Here is a 16,196-nt window from a genome sequence, read left to right as displayed (position 1 = left end):
TAAGGAATATTCCGGGATCACTACAAGTTGAGCTCAATCAACATCATTTGTGGCATAATGTTGATTACTACAAAAATGTATTTAGACTTGTCCCTAAAAGAAAGAAATAACGAGAATTCAGGTTTGTCAGACACTTAGAGTACAATGGAAGTGAATAAGGCCAATTTTTTTTAAGGAATAGTTCACCCCAAAAAATGAAAATTCTCTCATCACTGTAACACATTCAAGCTCAGAGCTGGAAGGAAAGAGACAGAGAGCGGTGATGCAGTCAAGTAAGGCTCTTTCTCTGCCTTCAACACTCTGCATGCACTCTTCTCTGTGCTTTTCTCAGTTTAATCAGATCAGTGTAACACAAACTTTATCAACATAAACTTCTCTGAATCTTCAGCTTCACAACAGGTACTTTGTCAACATAAACTTCTCTGAGTCTTCAGCTTCAAAATTACATAAAAACACTCAATAAGACACGCCAGTCACTGGTCTCTCATATCGTTCTCTCTCTCCCATCTGGCAGTGGCGTGGCCATTTATATACTGCTCTCCCCATGCTCACTGGAATTAGAGACAGCTGTTAGACATACTTTAGCTCAGGTGCAAGCGCCCATACTGCTTTCTCTCTCTCCGGACAGGCGCTCGACCATGCCCATGCTGCCACATTTACCCACTGCCTAACTCAGGCCGGGGACCATCCGGCCAGCCTACCACCCCCCGCCCCCCATTTCTAGAAAGGAATTCAGCGACAGCCATCTGCGCTTCCGGTCTGTGGACCACTTTGAATTTAAAGATCTGGAGAGCCAGATACCACCGGGTAATCTGCACGTTGGTATCCTTCATGTGGTGGAGCCATTGGAGTGGATTGTGATCCAAGCAGTGGGTGAAGGCCCTCCCAAGCAGGTAGTACTGGAGAGTTAGGACCACCCACTTGATGGCCAAACACTACTTTTCCACGCTACTGTACTTTGTCTTCCTCGAGAGCTTACGGCTGATGTACAGCACCGAGAGTACGGCCCCCAGTCCTCTGTCTGAAGCGTTCGTCTGTAATAGGAAAGGTAGGGAGATAATAGGTGAATGCAAAAGCACCCCACCGCAAAGTTTTAACCTGCCTGAATGCCTGTTGGCACTGCTTCGTCCACTGGACCGGGTCTGGAGCCCCCTTTTTATTGAGATCAGTCAGCAGGCTGGTGACCTCTGAATAATTAGGCAAAAATCTCCTGTAATAGCCAGCCATCCCCAGGAACTGCTCACTCCTTTTTGGACTTGGGACTCGGGCAGGTCGCAATCACCGCAGTTTTGTCAATTTGGGGACGCACCTGCCCATGACCCAAGTGGAGCCCCAAATACTGTACCTCCACCCGCCCAATCACGCACTTCTTGGGGTTTGCTGTGAGCTCCGCCCGCCGCAGCTATCTCAGGACCACTCTCAGATGCTGCATGTGCTGCTGCCAATCATTACTGTAAATTATGATGTCATCTAAATAGGCAGCGGCATAAGCTGTATTTGGTCTGAGGATTCGGTCCATGAGACGCTGATACGTAGCCGAGGCCACAAACAAGTGTCACAAATTGGTGCAATCCAAATGGCATGGAGAAAGCAGTTTTTTCTCGGGAAATTGGTGTCAAGGGGATCTGCCAATAACCCTTTGTCAAATCTTATGTCGAATAAAATCGAGCAGTACCAAACTGATTGAGCAACTCCTTAACCCGGGGCATCGGGCACGCATCAAAGACAGCGCATTGACTTTTCTATAATCCACACAGAAACGTACAGACCCATCACTCTTAGGAACTAGAACAACCGGGCTATGTTGTTCCCTTTACAAAAGGCTTCACTACGATGTTGCGCTGCTAAGTGCGGCAAAGCAGCGCAACATCTCGTTCCGCCTTTTTCAGGGAACAAGGGTTACACATGTAACCCGAGACGTTCCCTTTACAAAAGGCTTCACTACGATGTTGCGCTGCTAAGCGCTAGGGGAACAGCTTTAGCTGTGAGCCGAGCTGAATAAATGTGTGGAACACGTCAATGAACATTGACCGGAATTTATAGCCTCGGCTGATGTAATCATTAGATGCACCTGAGGCCAGGCTATAAATGGATACGTCACCAGGTGTCGTCAGAAACTCTTTTTTCAGAGCGATTCTGTTTCTGTGTGTTTCACACACCCTGTCAAAACTTTCTTTCCTCTGTTAGGAGATAGATTCAGTTAGGCAGTGTGCAGTGAACGTTGTTCTATTTTTCTCTTCTGTTTAGAAAATATTATATATATATATATTTCTAAAAAAAAAAAAAAAAAGAAAGAGAGAATGACTGAAAGCAAACGGTGCGTGTTCCCCTCTTCTTGCTCTATAGCTGAAGACGGCACACATCAGTTTTTGCTGTTTGTTTGGGGGTAGAGCACGCTGCTCTCGCGTTGCAGCAGGGCGTGCTCGCCTCGCTTGCTTCCGGGAGTCAGCACTCACGAAAAGATCGTTCGTGGGGCTCGTGCATGGATTTGGCTGAGGAGCAAGAGACGGGTTGATCCCTTTCTCTCACTCTCTCCCCAAACCCAGCTGGTCCTTCACATGATCTCGGCGCGTTCCGACGCTTCTTCGGATCATGAGGTGGATCGCTATTCTCTTCCCGCCTCCGAGCTTTCCGTCCGCGATAAAAAATCTACGGAGGAATTGCTCGATGTTGTTACTTGTGCTGTTGCCAGATTGGACTGGCCACGCGAAAAGAGACCCCCAAACGCTCCAATTAGGGGATAGATTTTATCTTCCAGTCTAAGAAAGGGAACGCCTCATGGGTCCCTTCCCTTTCTTTGATAACCTCCTTGAAGAGCTTTTTCGCTCATGGAGAACCCCTAAAAAAAAAAAAAAAAAAATATATATATATATATTTTCTTCCCGTGTTCACATACCCTCGACGTCATTATATTCGACTATCGTGGGTGCTGAGGCACGGGGTATTCAGTGATGCCGCCGGTCGAAGAGACGCTTGCGGGCTATCTCTCGCCGGGCTCGACATCGTCACTTAAGAAGCCCTCTCTCCCCTCAAAGCCTTATAGGACAACCTCCACTTTAGTGGGAAGGGCTTATCAAGCAGCAGGTCAGGCTGGTGCTGCTCTGCACACTATGCTGTTTTTCAGGCATACCAGGCTGACCTCCTGGACGACCTGAGTGTGGGTTCTGCGCTTGACGAGCAAGCCTCAGACCCACCTCGGTCCTGACTGAAGGGAGGCTCAAAAGCAAAGCGTGGCGAGTCGTGCTCCTCCTCCCAGGGATTGGGGACAGTCTCGCCACCCTTGCCAGCCCTCAGGACTATAAATTCTAGTAAGAGAAGACCCTGACGGTCTTGCGCCTAGATTAGGGGGTAGCTCCCCTCGGGACGGGGCGCGTGCTTCACTTCACCCCTCCCGGTACCCCCTCGAAGCCCCTCCATTCCCGCCACCTCTTTTATTGCATTTTATTCAGGACGCAGAAACACCCGACAACCCCTCAACAGGAAGTATTAAAATATAATACCCATCTCAGAGATCCTGGCAGCGTGGAAACTTCTGCCGGATATATCCTTTTCTGTGGGTCTTATAAGGGCGTCAGGATTTAATTCTCTCGCCGCTTTTCCATGTTTCAACGGCGTGTTCTCACTACCGTAAACCGGATTTCTTTTTTTGTAAAAAAAAAAACTCTCAATCTCCTGGTTAAAGGGGCCATGGTATGTGTTCCCCTTCCAGAGAGAGAGTTAGGTTATTACACTAAATACTTCCCGTTTCCCATGGAGGGTGAGGGGTGGCGTCTGGCTTAGATCTTAAGCTTGAACTACCCGTGGGTGTTCAAGTCCAAGATGATGCCTGTCAAGACGGTCGTGTCTCAAGCCCTACAACTCGTTTGGCTGGTCACCATCGATCTTATGATGCACTTCTATACTTCATTTAGAAGTTCTGCCACAACATGGAAAGTTCCTGAGGTTCACTTCCGGGGGCGAAGTCTTCCAGGGTCAGGTTCTTTCACCCAGCCTAGCCCTTTTTACCCGCACATTCACAATGCATGATGTAGCGCTGGCTCCTTGCGACTCCGGGGCATCTGCATTCTGAATTACGTAGACGACTGGCTGATCCTAGCGCAGTTCCAGGAACTGGCAGTTCAGCACAGGGACATCGTCTTAGCTCATCTGTTTCTCTGGGGTTGAGGCTCAACGCCAAGAAAAGCGTCCTCTCTCCCACTCAGAACACTGTCTATCGGGGCATCGTATGGAGTTCAATCACTATGCAGGCACAACTGTCTCCCGCTAGGATTGAGTCCATTCAGATCACCCTGAGCAAAGTCAGGCTAGGTTGCACTGTTATCAGTATCAACGATTTCCAGGTCTCAGGGCGAACGCGTCCACGGTGATCCCTCTGGACCTTCTGCTCATGAGACCGTTTTTGTTGTGGCCAAAAGCCAGGGGATTTCTTCCAAGGGCCAAAACCCCTGGGCTAAATAGGGTTACGCGCCTCAGGCTTCGTTCCCTTTCTATGTGGTTCAGACCCCGGTTTTCTGCCTTGGGTCCCACTCTAGGTGCGTCTTGTTGTCGCAGACTGCTAACGACAGACGCCTCCCTGACGGGCGGGGTAGCGGCCTTAAGTGGTCGTCCAGCTTAAGGGGATAGGAGGGTCGTCAGCTCGGTTGTCACAGTCACTGTCTCGGGTTGATGGCTGTATTTCTGGCCCTGAAATACCTCCTCCTGAGGCTGCCATGTCTTGGTGCGGGTGGACAATACAGCGGTAGCCTCTTACATAAATCATCAAGGAGACCCACGTTCTTGTCGGCTGTATTTCTGACACGTCGGATTCTCCTTTGGGCCCAGGGCAAGCTCCTGTCACTCAGGGCAATTTACATCCCTGGACGCCTAAATGTGGGAGCAGATTTGCTGTCTAGACAGAACATACCGAGGGGCGAGTGGAAACTCCACCCCGAGGTAGTACAACAAATTTGGGAGAGATTTTAGAGAGCAGAAGTTGACCTCTTCGCCTCTCAAGAGACTGCGCAATGTCCCCTCTACTTCTCTCTGAGTCACCCAGCCCCCTGGGTCTGGACGCGATGGCGCATACATGGCCCAGAATGTGTCGGTATGCTTTTCCCCTGGTTTCTCTGCTCCCGGGAGTCTTAGCCAGAGTTCGCCAGCAAGGGTCTTGCCTCTTACTGATAGCGCCTCACTGGCCGATCAGGATTTGGTTCTCAGAAATGATATCTCTCCTCGACGGCTCGCCTTGGGCGATTCCGGACAGGAGGGACCTTCTGTCTCAGGCACAGGGGACGATATTTCATCCCCGGCCCGAATTGTGAAACCTTTCATGTCTGGCCCCTAAGGGTACCAAATGAGGTTCACAGGGTTTTCTCTTGAGGTTATTGAGACCATTTCAAGTGCTAGGGCTCCCTCCACTTGGAACTGATCTGGGTAGATTTTACAGGGCAGAAGAGGACCTCTTCGCCTCTGTTGATAGCGCAATGTCTCCTCTACTTCTCCCCGAGTCGCCCAGTCCCCCTCCCCTCCCCTTGGGAGGGGCTGAACGTAGTAACGCAAATGCACCTGCATGCGTTTCCTTCTACTAAAGTTCTTATTACAGAACCAGCTAACTGCCAGTTTGTTTCAGTTCTGGATTTTCTGTAGAAAGAACTGTCAGCGGGCACTTGCCTCGCCACTGCCAGGTTCTATGTGGCCACTGCGGTTTGCCACGGCTTGGTGGGCGGGGTGCCCTCAAAGAGGCATCCTCATTATTGCCCGGGCCTATGAGGCGCGCGGTCAAGCTTCGCCAGTAGGTTTCAGGGTGCACTCTACCAGAGGGCTCTCCTCCTCTAAAACCTTGGCTAGAGGTCTCCCTCTGCAGCAAGTTTGTGATGCGGCAGGTTGTCCTCTCCGCACACATTCATTGGATTTTTATAGTTTGGATGTTTTGCCACTCCGGGCTCTTATGCCCTTGAGTCGACATCTCAAGCTCATGTCTGGACAAGTTTGTGACGCGGCAGGCTGGTCCTCTCCGCTCACATTCATCAGTTTTTATGACAAGTTTGTGTTGCGATAGGGTTCTCTTCGCACACATTCATCGAACTTTATGGGTTAGATGCTTTGCTACTCCGGACTCTTATGTCCTTGAGTCGACATCTCAGCCCATGCCTAAACAAGTTTGTGATGCGGCAGGTTGTCCCCTCCGCACACATTCATTGCACCTTTTTAGTTTGGATGTTCTGCACTCCGGGCTCTTATGCCCTTGAGTCGACATCTCAGCTCATACCTGAACAAGTTTGTGATGCGGCAGGCTGGCCCTCTCCGCTCACATTCATCAGTTTTTATGACAAGTTTGTGTTGCGACAGGGTTCTCTTCGCACACATTCATCGAACTTTATGGGTTAGATGCTTTGCTACTCCGGGCTCTTATGCCCTTGAGTCGACATCTCAGCTCATGCCTGAACAAGTTTGTGATGCGGCAGGCTTGTCCTCTCCGCTCACATTCATCAGTTTTTATGACAAGTTTGTGTTGCGACAGGGTTCTCTTCGCACACATTCATCGAACTTTATGGGCTAGATGCTTTGCTACTCCGGGCTCTTATGCCCTTGAGTCGGCATCTCAGCCCATGCCTAAACAAGTGTGTGATGCGGCAGGTTGTCCTCTCCGCACACATTCATTGGACTTTTTTAGTTTGGATGTTCTGCACTCCGGGCTCTTATGCCCTTGAGTCGACATCTCAGCTCATACCTGAACAAGTTTGTGATGCGGCAGGCTGGCCCTCTCCGCTCACATTCATCAGTTTTTATGACAGGTTTGTGGTGCGATAGGGTTCTCTTCGCACACATTCATCGAACTTTATGGGCTAGATGCTTTGCTACTCCGGGCTCTTATGCCCTTGAGTCGGCATCTCAGCCCATGCCTAAACAAGTGTGTGATGCGGCAGGTTGTCCTCTCCGCACACATTCATTGGACTTTTTAGTTTGGATGTTCTGCACTCCGGGCTCTTATGCCCTTGAGTCGACATCTCAGCTCATACCTGAACAAGTTTGTGATGCGGCAGGCTGGTCCTCTCCGCTCACATTCATCAGTTTTTATGACAAGTTTGTGGTGCGACAGGGTTCTCTTCGCACACATTCATCAAGCTTTATGGGTTAGATGCTTTGCTACTCCGGGCTCCTATGCCCTTGAGTCGACATCTCAGCTCATGCCTGAACAGGTTTGTGATGCGGCAGGCTGGTCCTCTCCGCTCACATTCATCAGTTTTTATGACAAGTTTGTGTTGCGACAGGGTTCTCTTCGCACACATTCATCGAACTTTATGGGTTAGATGCTTTGCTACTCCGGGCTCTTATGCCCTTGCGTCGACATCTCAGCTCATGCCTGAACAAGTTTGTGATGCGGCAGGCTGGTCCTCTCCGCACACATTCATCAAAATTGAATGGTTTAGATGTTTATGCTACTCCGGGCTCTTATGCCCTTGAGTCGACATCTGAAGCTCATGTCTGAGACCTCTCGCGTTTTTGTGAGTACACTGCACAACCGTAGGGGTCCGGACAGCCCCAAGTGCGGCGGCGTGGGTATTGCGTTCCCCTAGCGCTTAGCAGCGCAACATCGTAGTGAAGCCTTTTGTAAAGGGAACGTCTCGGGTTACATGTGTAACCCTTGTTCCCTGAAAAAGGCGGAACGAGATGTTGCGCTGCTTTGCCGCACTGGGGCGTCCCAGGACTGCTCTTCAAAAAGAAGTATCTGACGACACCTGGTGACGTATCCATTTATAGCCTGGCCTCAGGTGCATCTAATGATTACATCAGCCGAGGCTATAAATTCTGGTCAATGTTCATTGACGTGTTCCACACATTTATTCAGCTCGGCTCACAGCTAAAGCTGTTCCCCTAGCGCTTAGCAGCGCAACATCGTAGTGAAGCCTTTTGTAAAGGGAACGTCTCGGGTTACATGTGTAACCCTTGTTCCCTGAAAAGGCGAACGAGATGTTGCGCTGCTTGTCAGCACTTAGCAGCCAACATCTCGTTCCGCCTTTTTCAGGGAACAAGGGTTACACATGTAACCCGAGACGATTTATATAGCACCATGGTCCTGGAGGAACGTTGTCTCGTTTTGCTGTGTACTGTACTAACTGTATTTGATTGAACGACAATAAAAACCACTTGACATGACTTGATTACTGTTTTTTACCGTCATTTAAAAATAATTTACCTTAAGTACATGTACTCTCTTGTTAAACATAATATACATTTTAATTTTATGGTAAAATCACACTTTTTACATATAAAAATGTAATCTTTACAACATTTTATTGTAAAACTACATGTACTGTCTTTTTAAATATATAAGAAAGTTACATATATTTTACGGTTAACCAATTTATGTTTTTTTACTGTAACATTTTTACAGTCTTTTTCCGTTAAAATTAAGAACATTTTACAGTGTATAATTTACTTGTTATAATTTCTATGCAGATAGTTCCCCCACATGGGGAGAAACAAAATCTTATTTTCACTCATTTTGGTTGAGGCAAGTCCCTTACTGCAACTGATATATCACTAACTGTTCTTTAATTTAGTTCTAACTGGTTACCAATTGGAAAGTAGGACCGGAATACCAAAATAAAAAAAAAACTGTTTTGAATCCCTGCTCAAGCCATCCCAGATGTGGATGATTTCTTTCTTCTGCAGAACACAAACAAAGATTTAGAGAGACAATAGAAGAATATTTCAGCTCTGTTGGTCCTGACAATGCAAGTGATCGGTGACCAAAATGTTTAAGCTCCAAAATGGACATAATGGCAGCATTAAAGTAATCCATAAGACTCCAGTGGTTAAATCCATGTCGTCTGAAGCAATCAAATAGATTGTGTGAGAACATACCAAAATATAACTCCTTTTTCACTGTACATCTTGCCATTTCAGACTCCAGGTACAATCATGAACTCAAGCTCGATTACACATCCTAGTGCTTGATGCATGCGCTGAGCGTTAGATGGCTCTAGGAAGTGTAAGCGGTCTTGAAATCATGATCGCCAGGGAGACTGCTGATGTCAAGATTTATATTGAAAAAGGAGTTACCTTCTGGTCTGTTCACATCCAAAATCTATTACATGGATTAAACCACTGGAGTCGTATGGAGTTCTGCAGAAAATGGAATTCATACACATCTTGGGAAGGCATGAATGTGAGTAAATGATGGGAGAATTTTCATTTTTGGGTGAACATTCGCTTCAGAACCAAGTCAAGTCAATTGTATTTGTATTGCGCTTTTCACAACACACATAATTTCAAAGCAGCTTTACAGAAGATCAGGCATCAACAGAAGATAAAACTGTAATGTCTATAATGTTGATGAAGCATCATTGTGTAATTAGTAAAAATACAATTGTAAATCGTGTTTAAAAATAAGTAATTAAATAATAATTGTATTAATAACCCCAGTGAGCAAGCTGAAGGTGACTGTGGCAAGGAACACAAAACTCCATAAGATGCTGATTAATGGAGAAAATGAAACTTGGGAGAAACCAGACTCATTGTGGGGGCAAGTTCCCCTCTGGATAACATTGTGAATAATGTAAATATTACTTATGTGTAGTTCAAGTCATGGATTAAAATTATTAAACTAAGTGAGTGTTAAGTGTTAAACATCGATTTTGTTTGAACTGTAAGATTAATGACCAATGTCTTCGAAGTCCATACTGGATTAACTGCAGAAATTCACATAGATGCAATTGTCCTTGTTAATTGGCAGATGAAGGCTTTTGTTGGAAATTGTTAATCTATGAATTCCATTTCAAGAGTGTAGTCCATCAATAGACCGAGGTGATGCAGGCAGAGTTCAGTGAGGTGGATCGCAGTTCAACCTGGCCGGTAAATTCGGTGAGGTTCGGTGTGGTCCATCCTAAATCCAAGATTCAGACAATGGCATATGAAGTATCAAATGTCTTATGGTTGGAGTTGGCATCAGTTCATCCTCTGAAGTCAATCATAATAGACTGAAGTGATGTTTGTCTGGTACCGGCTGCATTTAGTCATCATCATTCAGTGACACGTAGCAGTGTAGTCCAAAACAAAACATGTAAACCAGTTAACAACTTTAACAACTTAGAACCAGTTAAATTGTTTAAATTTGATTACAGGGTTTGTAGATTTACGTCGTCATGACATTGAAATTGTAAAATTGGACAGAAATGTTTAGTAAGCAATTTTATTGCACTAAAATCATGTTAAGATGCATATTGTTTGTGTCTTGTAGCTATACATTTGAAACTGAAAAATTTAACATGTATAGATTGGCCCCATTCACTTCCATAGTGAGCCACTGTAACACAATTTTTTGCTTTTATTCAAGAAAAGGATGGATTAGTCAAAATTATTTTTTGTGGTATCAACATGCCACAAATGCTATTGATTGAGCTAAACTTGTATTGAACCCGGAATAAACCTATTTTTTATTTTTTTTTACATTATTTTCATGGCAGTTACGCATATTTTACTTCCTAATTCTCATTACCACAATATGAAGAAATTTGGTCATATTCACGGAAAAAAATATATATATTTAAAATGTAATGTAGTTATACATCATAGTAGTACCCTTGGTACAACCTGTCTATTTCACTGATTTAAATATGTATATAAAAAATTGTAACAGTGTCATTTACTGTAAAATAGTAACAAAAAATACTGTTACGTTAATGAGACTCATCATTGGAAACAATGGGAAAAGTGAAAGTAAAATGTTCAGACATGCTACGGTAATGAGAATTGGGGCAAAAACGTGCTTATTAAGAGTTCTAAGAAATTATGTCACAATAATGCAAATTATTATTATTTTTTTAATTGTCAAAACTTCATTTTCTATATGCAGATTGTCATATTTTATTTGTATGTTTTCATATTAATTTGGGGTTATATATGACCAGGACATTTTCTTGACAGGTTTCATGAGATTCAACTGAACACTTCCACCACTTGTCATTAGTTGGACAAAATTCCTCCCCAAATTCACACCATTGTTTAGTTTTCAATGTAGCTGTTGTAGTGTTGTGCTTGTCAGGATGCTCAAAGCAATGTTAAAAGCTCCACAGATATTAATCAGGAATAGGAGAATGTATTTACTTTACATTTAATTATCTATAAGTTAAACTTTCATCAGATGAGCAAGAAGTTGTTGTCTCAAGAGGTAGTGGTTGGTTAAACTCATATTTCTTTCTGGATATAACAAGTATCTCTGACATGAAGTGAGTGGAAACCATTTACACAGTGGGGGAAAAACACACATTAAGAGAAGTGACTTGAGGAACATTTAATTCAAGGCAGAGCAGCTGATTGGTATCGCGACTGCGTGTATGTGTGTGGCTGCACCTGTGTCCTCATGTCAGTCCACTATCGCTGTCTCGGTAAGACAGGCTTTAAATGAATAGTGCCCTGGAATGGGGATGGACGTAATTGCGAATCAAATTGATTTTGGAATTAGTTGTTCCAATTACATACTTAATAGAAACTGAGGAATGACCAGCCCAGGCAGGGGCCAGAGTATTAACTCATTCTGCCACTGAGAAATGAAGAAGGTGCACTCAATGTTGGGAGAAAGCACAAGTCCCCCTTTTGACTTGTCAATCACCATGGCCAACTGACTTTCATTAGATTCTCTACAGAAGCTACTTCTGTAGAGCTTATGGTCTTTTGTTTTAATAATTTAACAGTCTCCTGTTATTGCTCATACAGTAAAATCAACAAAAGCAATCATCATTTTTATTGTGGGTAGCAAAAGTAGTTTTAAGATACATTTAAGAAATATAGATAATATAAGACATAATAAAAAAGAAAATAAATGAATTATTAAATCATAATATTGGTATTAAATGAAATGCAAATCAACTTTATAATTTATTAAACAATAAATGAAAAAGTTTATTATTGGTATATATATAAAAAAAACTTACAAATAATTTATTAATATAAACAGAATTAAATCATTAAAATTAATAAAAAGATCATAACCAAAATCTCAATATTAATTACCTTATAAGAGCTGTCATCCTCCTCTTACCATAAATGCAGAAACCCTGGATTGAGTCTGACATGATACTGTATATATATATTGCCAGTGAAATCTAAGATAATTTTCCATATTTTAATCATTAATGTGCCATTTAATGAAAGCATGCAAAGTCCTTGATAATTATGACTGGATACCATTATGCTGGCTCAATATTGGAGCATATTGTCCTTGACACTCTAACTGCTCTGAATTTCGATATTGTATTCATTCATGCAGGTCCTTATTTTGTTCAGTATATCGGATGGCTTCCCCATGCATTCTTCCATATGATTTAAAGGAATGCTTCACCCCAAAACTAAAAATCTGTCATCACTTTCTTACTCTCATGTCATTCCAAATCTGTGTGATTTACTTTCTTCCATGTAACATGTCAAGGATGATCTTTTCCAAAACTTTGATGTCAAGGGCGATCAGTCACGAGACACAATAAAACAAAGATGATGTTTAATGTCATTGATGTCAAATCTAAAAGGCAGGGTAACATTTAACATCGCACTGTGAAATTCTGTGGTGAAAAGTGCATCGCAGATGGCAGATGTTGAGTGCATGTGAAACCAGCAAAAAAAAAAAAAAAAAAGTATCTTTTTAATGCTGCACTTTACACTGTATCCTTTATACACCTGTCAAAGTTCACCAAACTTTAACACCATGCGAAAACCACAAGGGGAATGTTTACGCCACCGGAAGTCCTTTGCATTAAATTCACAACCGTGTGACCGTGCCTTAACACGATTCATCTTGAAGTGCCATATCTGAAGGTATTCAAACAATTATTTCAAGTTTTACATTTTGGCCTGTTCCTTACAGAAATCTGTTGTATGGCTTCAGAAGATTTGGATTATAGCACACAAGTTGTATGGGTTACTTTGATTTACATTTACATTTATGCATTTGGCAGACGCTTTTATCCAAAGTGACTTACAGAGCCCTTATTAAAGGGACAATCGCCCTGGAGCAACCTGGAGTTAAGTGCATTGCTCAAGGACACAATGGTGGTGGCTGTGGGGATCAAACCAGCACCATTCTGATTACCAGATTACAGTTATGTGCTTTAGACCACTACAACACCACCACACCACTTTGATGGTGCAGCCCCTGTCACCATTCACTTTTATTGTATGAAAAAGAGCAGGCAGAACACTCCGAATATAAATAAATAAAAAAAGAAGAAAAAAGTTGAGGTTGTGTAAATTAATTAAAATTTTTTGCTCTATTTCTTGAACAAAAAGAAATACTCCATATCATTATGCCATTTTCAACCACCCTAATTCATACAGTAAAAATATTCTGATGCCAAAACAAAGGTGAGACAAAAACTTCCTAAAAAGAGTCTGAAAACACAGTTTGTGATTATTGAGCTTCTATGTTTTTTGTCTGTGGGCGCATGGCACGTGTTTCAGAGGTATTTCCTTTCCCACGTGCTCCTCATGACAAATAATATAGCCTGTAGTCTACAGCGTGCTGACCAATCAGCGCTGAGAGGGGCGGAGCGACGGGACGCCGAATACAACTTCAAATTGTGCCCAGCGCAAATTACTGATCCTGAGGGGAAACTCGAACGACTAATTCAAAGCCTTTTAAAAGAAAATGACATTTTGTTAGCACCATCTTAAACTTTTTTTTTTCCTTACGTTGTTTAATGTCAAGTTTTTTCACCTAATTCCCGGGCAGCAGGTGTCCAATGACCGCTTCAGAGCTTCGCGTTCATTACTAGATGTTCGTTCACACAATCCAGCAGAACGGAGAGCGTTAGGTGAGATATTATGCTTTTATTTTATTCTCCAAAGCTTTACATTGGCGGGCTGTTTGGATGCGTAACAGAACAGGAACTTTAAGTCATTTTTAAACTGTTTAATCAAAGTAATTTATGAAGCAATTAAAGTTAGGCTATTTGAATTGTTGTTTACCATCGCTAGTCCCACCATGCCATCTCAGGGGTTTGTGATTTAATTTAACTTATATATATATAACAGTTTGCTATTTTTGCTGATGTGTTGTAATCGTTGTCTTCTTTTCAGTTTACAGGTGTTTATTCGTTCACGAGGAATTTGTACTGGACGTTTTTTGTGGGTCACGCGATCATTTCGCTTCTCGGTTAACCTGTTGGATACACAAAATCGTCCGGTCAAGTGTAACGCTACATTTAACCAAATCTCATAATATAATTTAATTGAGAACACACCCATGGGAGTATTTCAAATGGATAAAGACACAGCTAATGAGCACATTTATGGATTGTAAGTGTGTCTTCATGGGTCTTTGAACGCCTTGAAAATACTCGAAATGATCGGGTAGACAGTCCGACTGCGAACACGTCAAAACAACGTGGGTTTACAGATATGTTCAGAGATATCAACGGACTAAGCGGATAAAATAAATCCGGCACACTCCAACGTATTAATACTATACTGGAATCGATACTGAGACATCACTAGCGGTCTCGGGACACCGATAAGCTGTTCGCGCTCAGCGCAGATACGTTTGCGGAGCGTGTCATTAAAATTTGGAGCCTTGGTACGCGTCCCTCTCTGAACGGAGGTTTAAAGGCGCCGTTTCATTCAGTCCTAGACGTGAGGAGGGAGGTAAGGGCTCTCTCCGAACCGTGAGACACGAAAGTAAAACGACCGGACAAGTAGCGGACTCTGAGCTGAACTCTCCCGCCTCTTGGATGCATGAAAAGCACCTCGTAAATGTGGTGAAGAGGAGCGCGCACTTTCACCCGTCCTCACAATACTCAACATCTGCCGAGGTTATAGTTACGGTTTTAGCGGGGGTCTGAGCTCTCTTACAAAGGCAAAGTTAAAGGGATTATTTACCGCCAAGGAAATATAAAGGAAGGTGATGATGGGGGAAACGAGGTGCGCCTGCGGGATGTGGGGGTGGATTTTTGCCCTTGTGTTCGTTTGGAATACCCACATGTTGCACGCTCAAGGTGAGTTTCAAGTTTTTAAGCATCATGAAACGAGTTTGGTCCTTCTTTCTCTTTAATTCAAGAATTTGAATCATCAATTGGACAAATTGGTTGTGTGGTTTTCCCTTTTATTTAATTTTTCACTAAAGTGTTAGAAAGATGCCAAAACTGTATAATATTATGCAATGTGATTTTTAAAATGCTAAGTAATTAAAAACATTATTTATATCCAGATGGTATCCTAGAGAGAGGGATGGAAAGAGAGCATTTCATCCCTACGTGTGTCTAAACAAAGCAGTAAAGGTCATATACTGGCAACACGCACAATTTCTCAGGTCACACATGTCGTATTGACTGAACGTCATACTGACAAGTTGGGGGGTGGGGGGGTGCGTGTTACAGATTGAATTAGGACAAGAAGAAGCATCAAGCATGCATTTCTAATGTGCATGACTGTGAAAGTGAAAAGGTGCAAGAGAAAGGACGGTGACACACTCAGAATTATGGATTCACAATTATGATTCAGAGCAGAATTCAGCTAAGCCTTCACTGGAATCGGATTCATTTGGCTCTAGACTGCACATGGTGCCAGCTAGGTCTCACTGGTACCCGACAGGCTGTTTTTCTTTTTTTCTTTTTTATTGAATTAGGATGTTTTAAAGCAGAGCACAGATTTTGTGTGCCTTGCGTGGGAGCATCGCAGTCTTTAAAATGGTAGCAAGATTAAAAGATTTGAAAGTATGACTGTATTATTGCAAGCTATGCTTTGCCGTATTGAACACATGTGGCATGGAGATGCCTCAGGCTTTTCAATGTTGGGGCTGTGAAATTTGTCTCTTTCTTTTTCGAGGTTGCATTAATGCAAATGCATGAATCCATTCTACTCTAAACAGATATGAGAACAAACACCCACTCCTGTGTCTTTTCTCCTGTGTTGGTGGCTGGCACTTTTTTTTCTCTCTTTCACTTTCTTTGTGTGCTTGCAGACTCCGCTTTCTCCCTGTGTTAATGTCAAGGTATCACTATGGCTTTGGATGTGTCCCAAACCCCAACCATAAAAAGGTCAGAAGGTTATTGATCACATCCCATCAATCAATTGGCAGAAAAAAGACAGAATTAGCACTAGAGTCATCCTACCTTGACAAATGTATTCGTTTGATTCCAGTGCATGCAACGTTTTGCAACCAAGTTTATTCTTTATAACTTGACAACTCCATAATCTCTCCAGAGAGTGAGAACTTTTGTAAAGAA

General features: G+C 43.2%; 1 protein-coding gene across 1 annotated transcript in view; it reads left to right on the top strand.

The window, feature by feature from the left end:
- The first annotated feature begins 14,233 nt into the window (after nucleotides 1–14,233).
- Nucleotides 14,234–16,196, top strand: part of LOC127651357 (protein sidekick-1-like) — a 281,945-nt gene continuing 279,982 nt past the window's right edge. The window contains 3 exon segments of the mRNA XM_052137130.1: nucleotides 14,234–14,271; nucleotides 14,573–14,778; nucleotides 14,781–14,966. Coding sequence (XP_051993090.1) covers nucleotides 14,234–14,271; nucleotides 14,573–14,778; nucleotides 14,781–14,966 — 430 coding nt within the window.

This window comes from Xyrauchen texanus, chromosome 11, assembly GCF_025860055.1.
Source record: "Xyrauchen texanus isolate HMW12.3.18 chromosome 11, RBS_HiC_50CHRs, whole genome shotgun sequence".
Classification (NCBI taxonomy): domain Eukaryota; kingdom Metazoa; phylum Chordata; class Actinopteri; order Cypriniformes; family Catostomidae; genus Xyrauchen; species Xyrauchen texanus.
The sequence above is the reverse complement of the archived record's forward strand: the minus strand, read 5'-3'. Positions and strand labels throughout refer to the sequence as shown.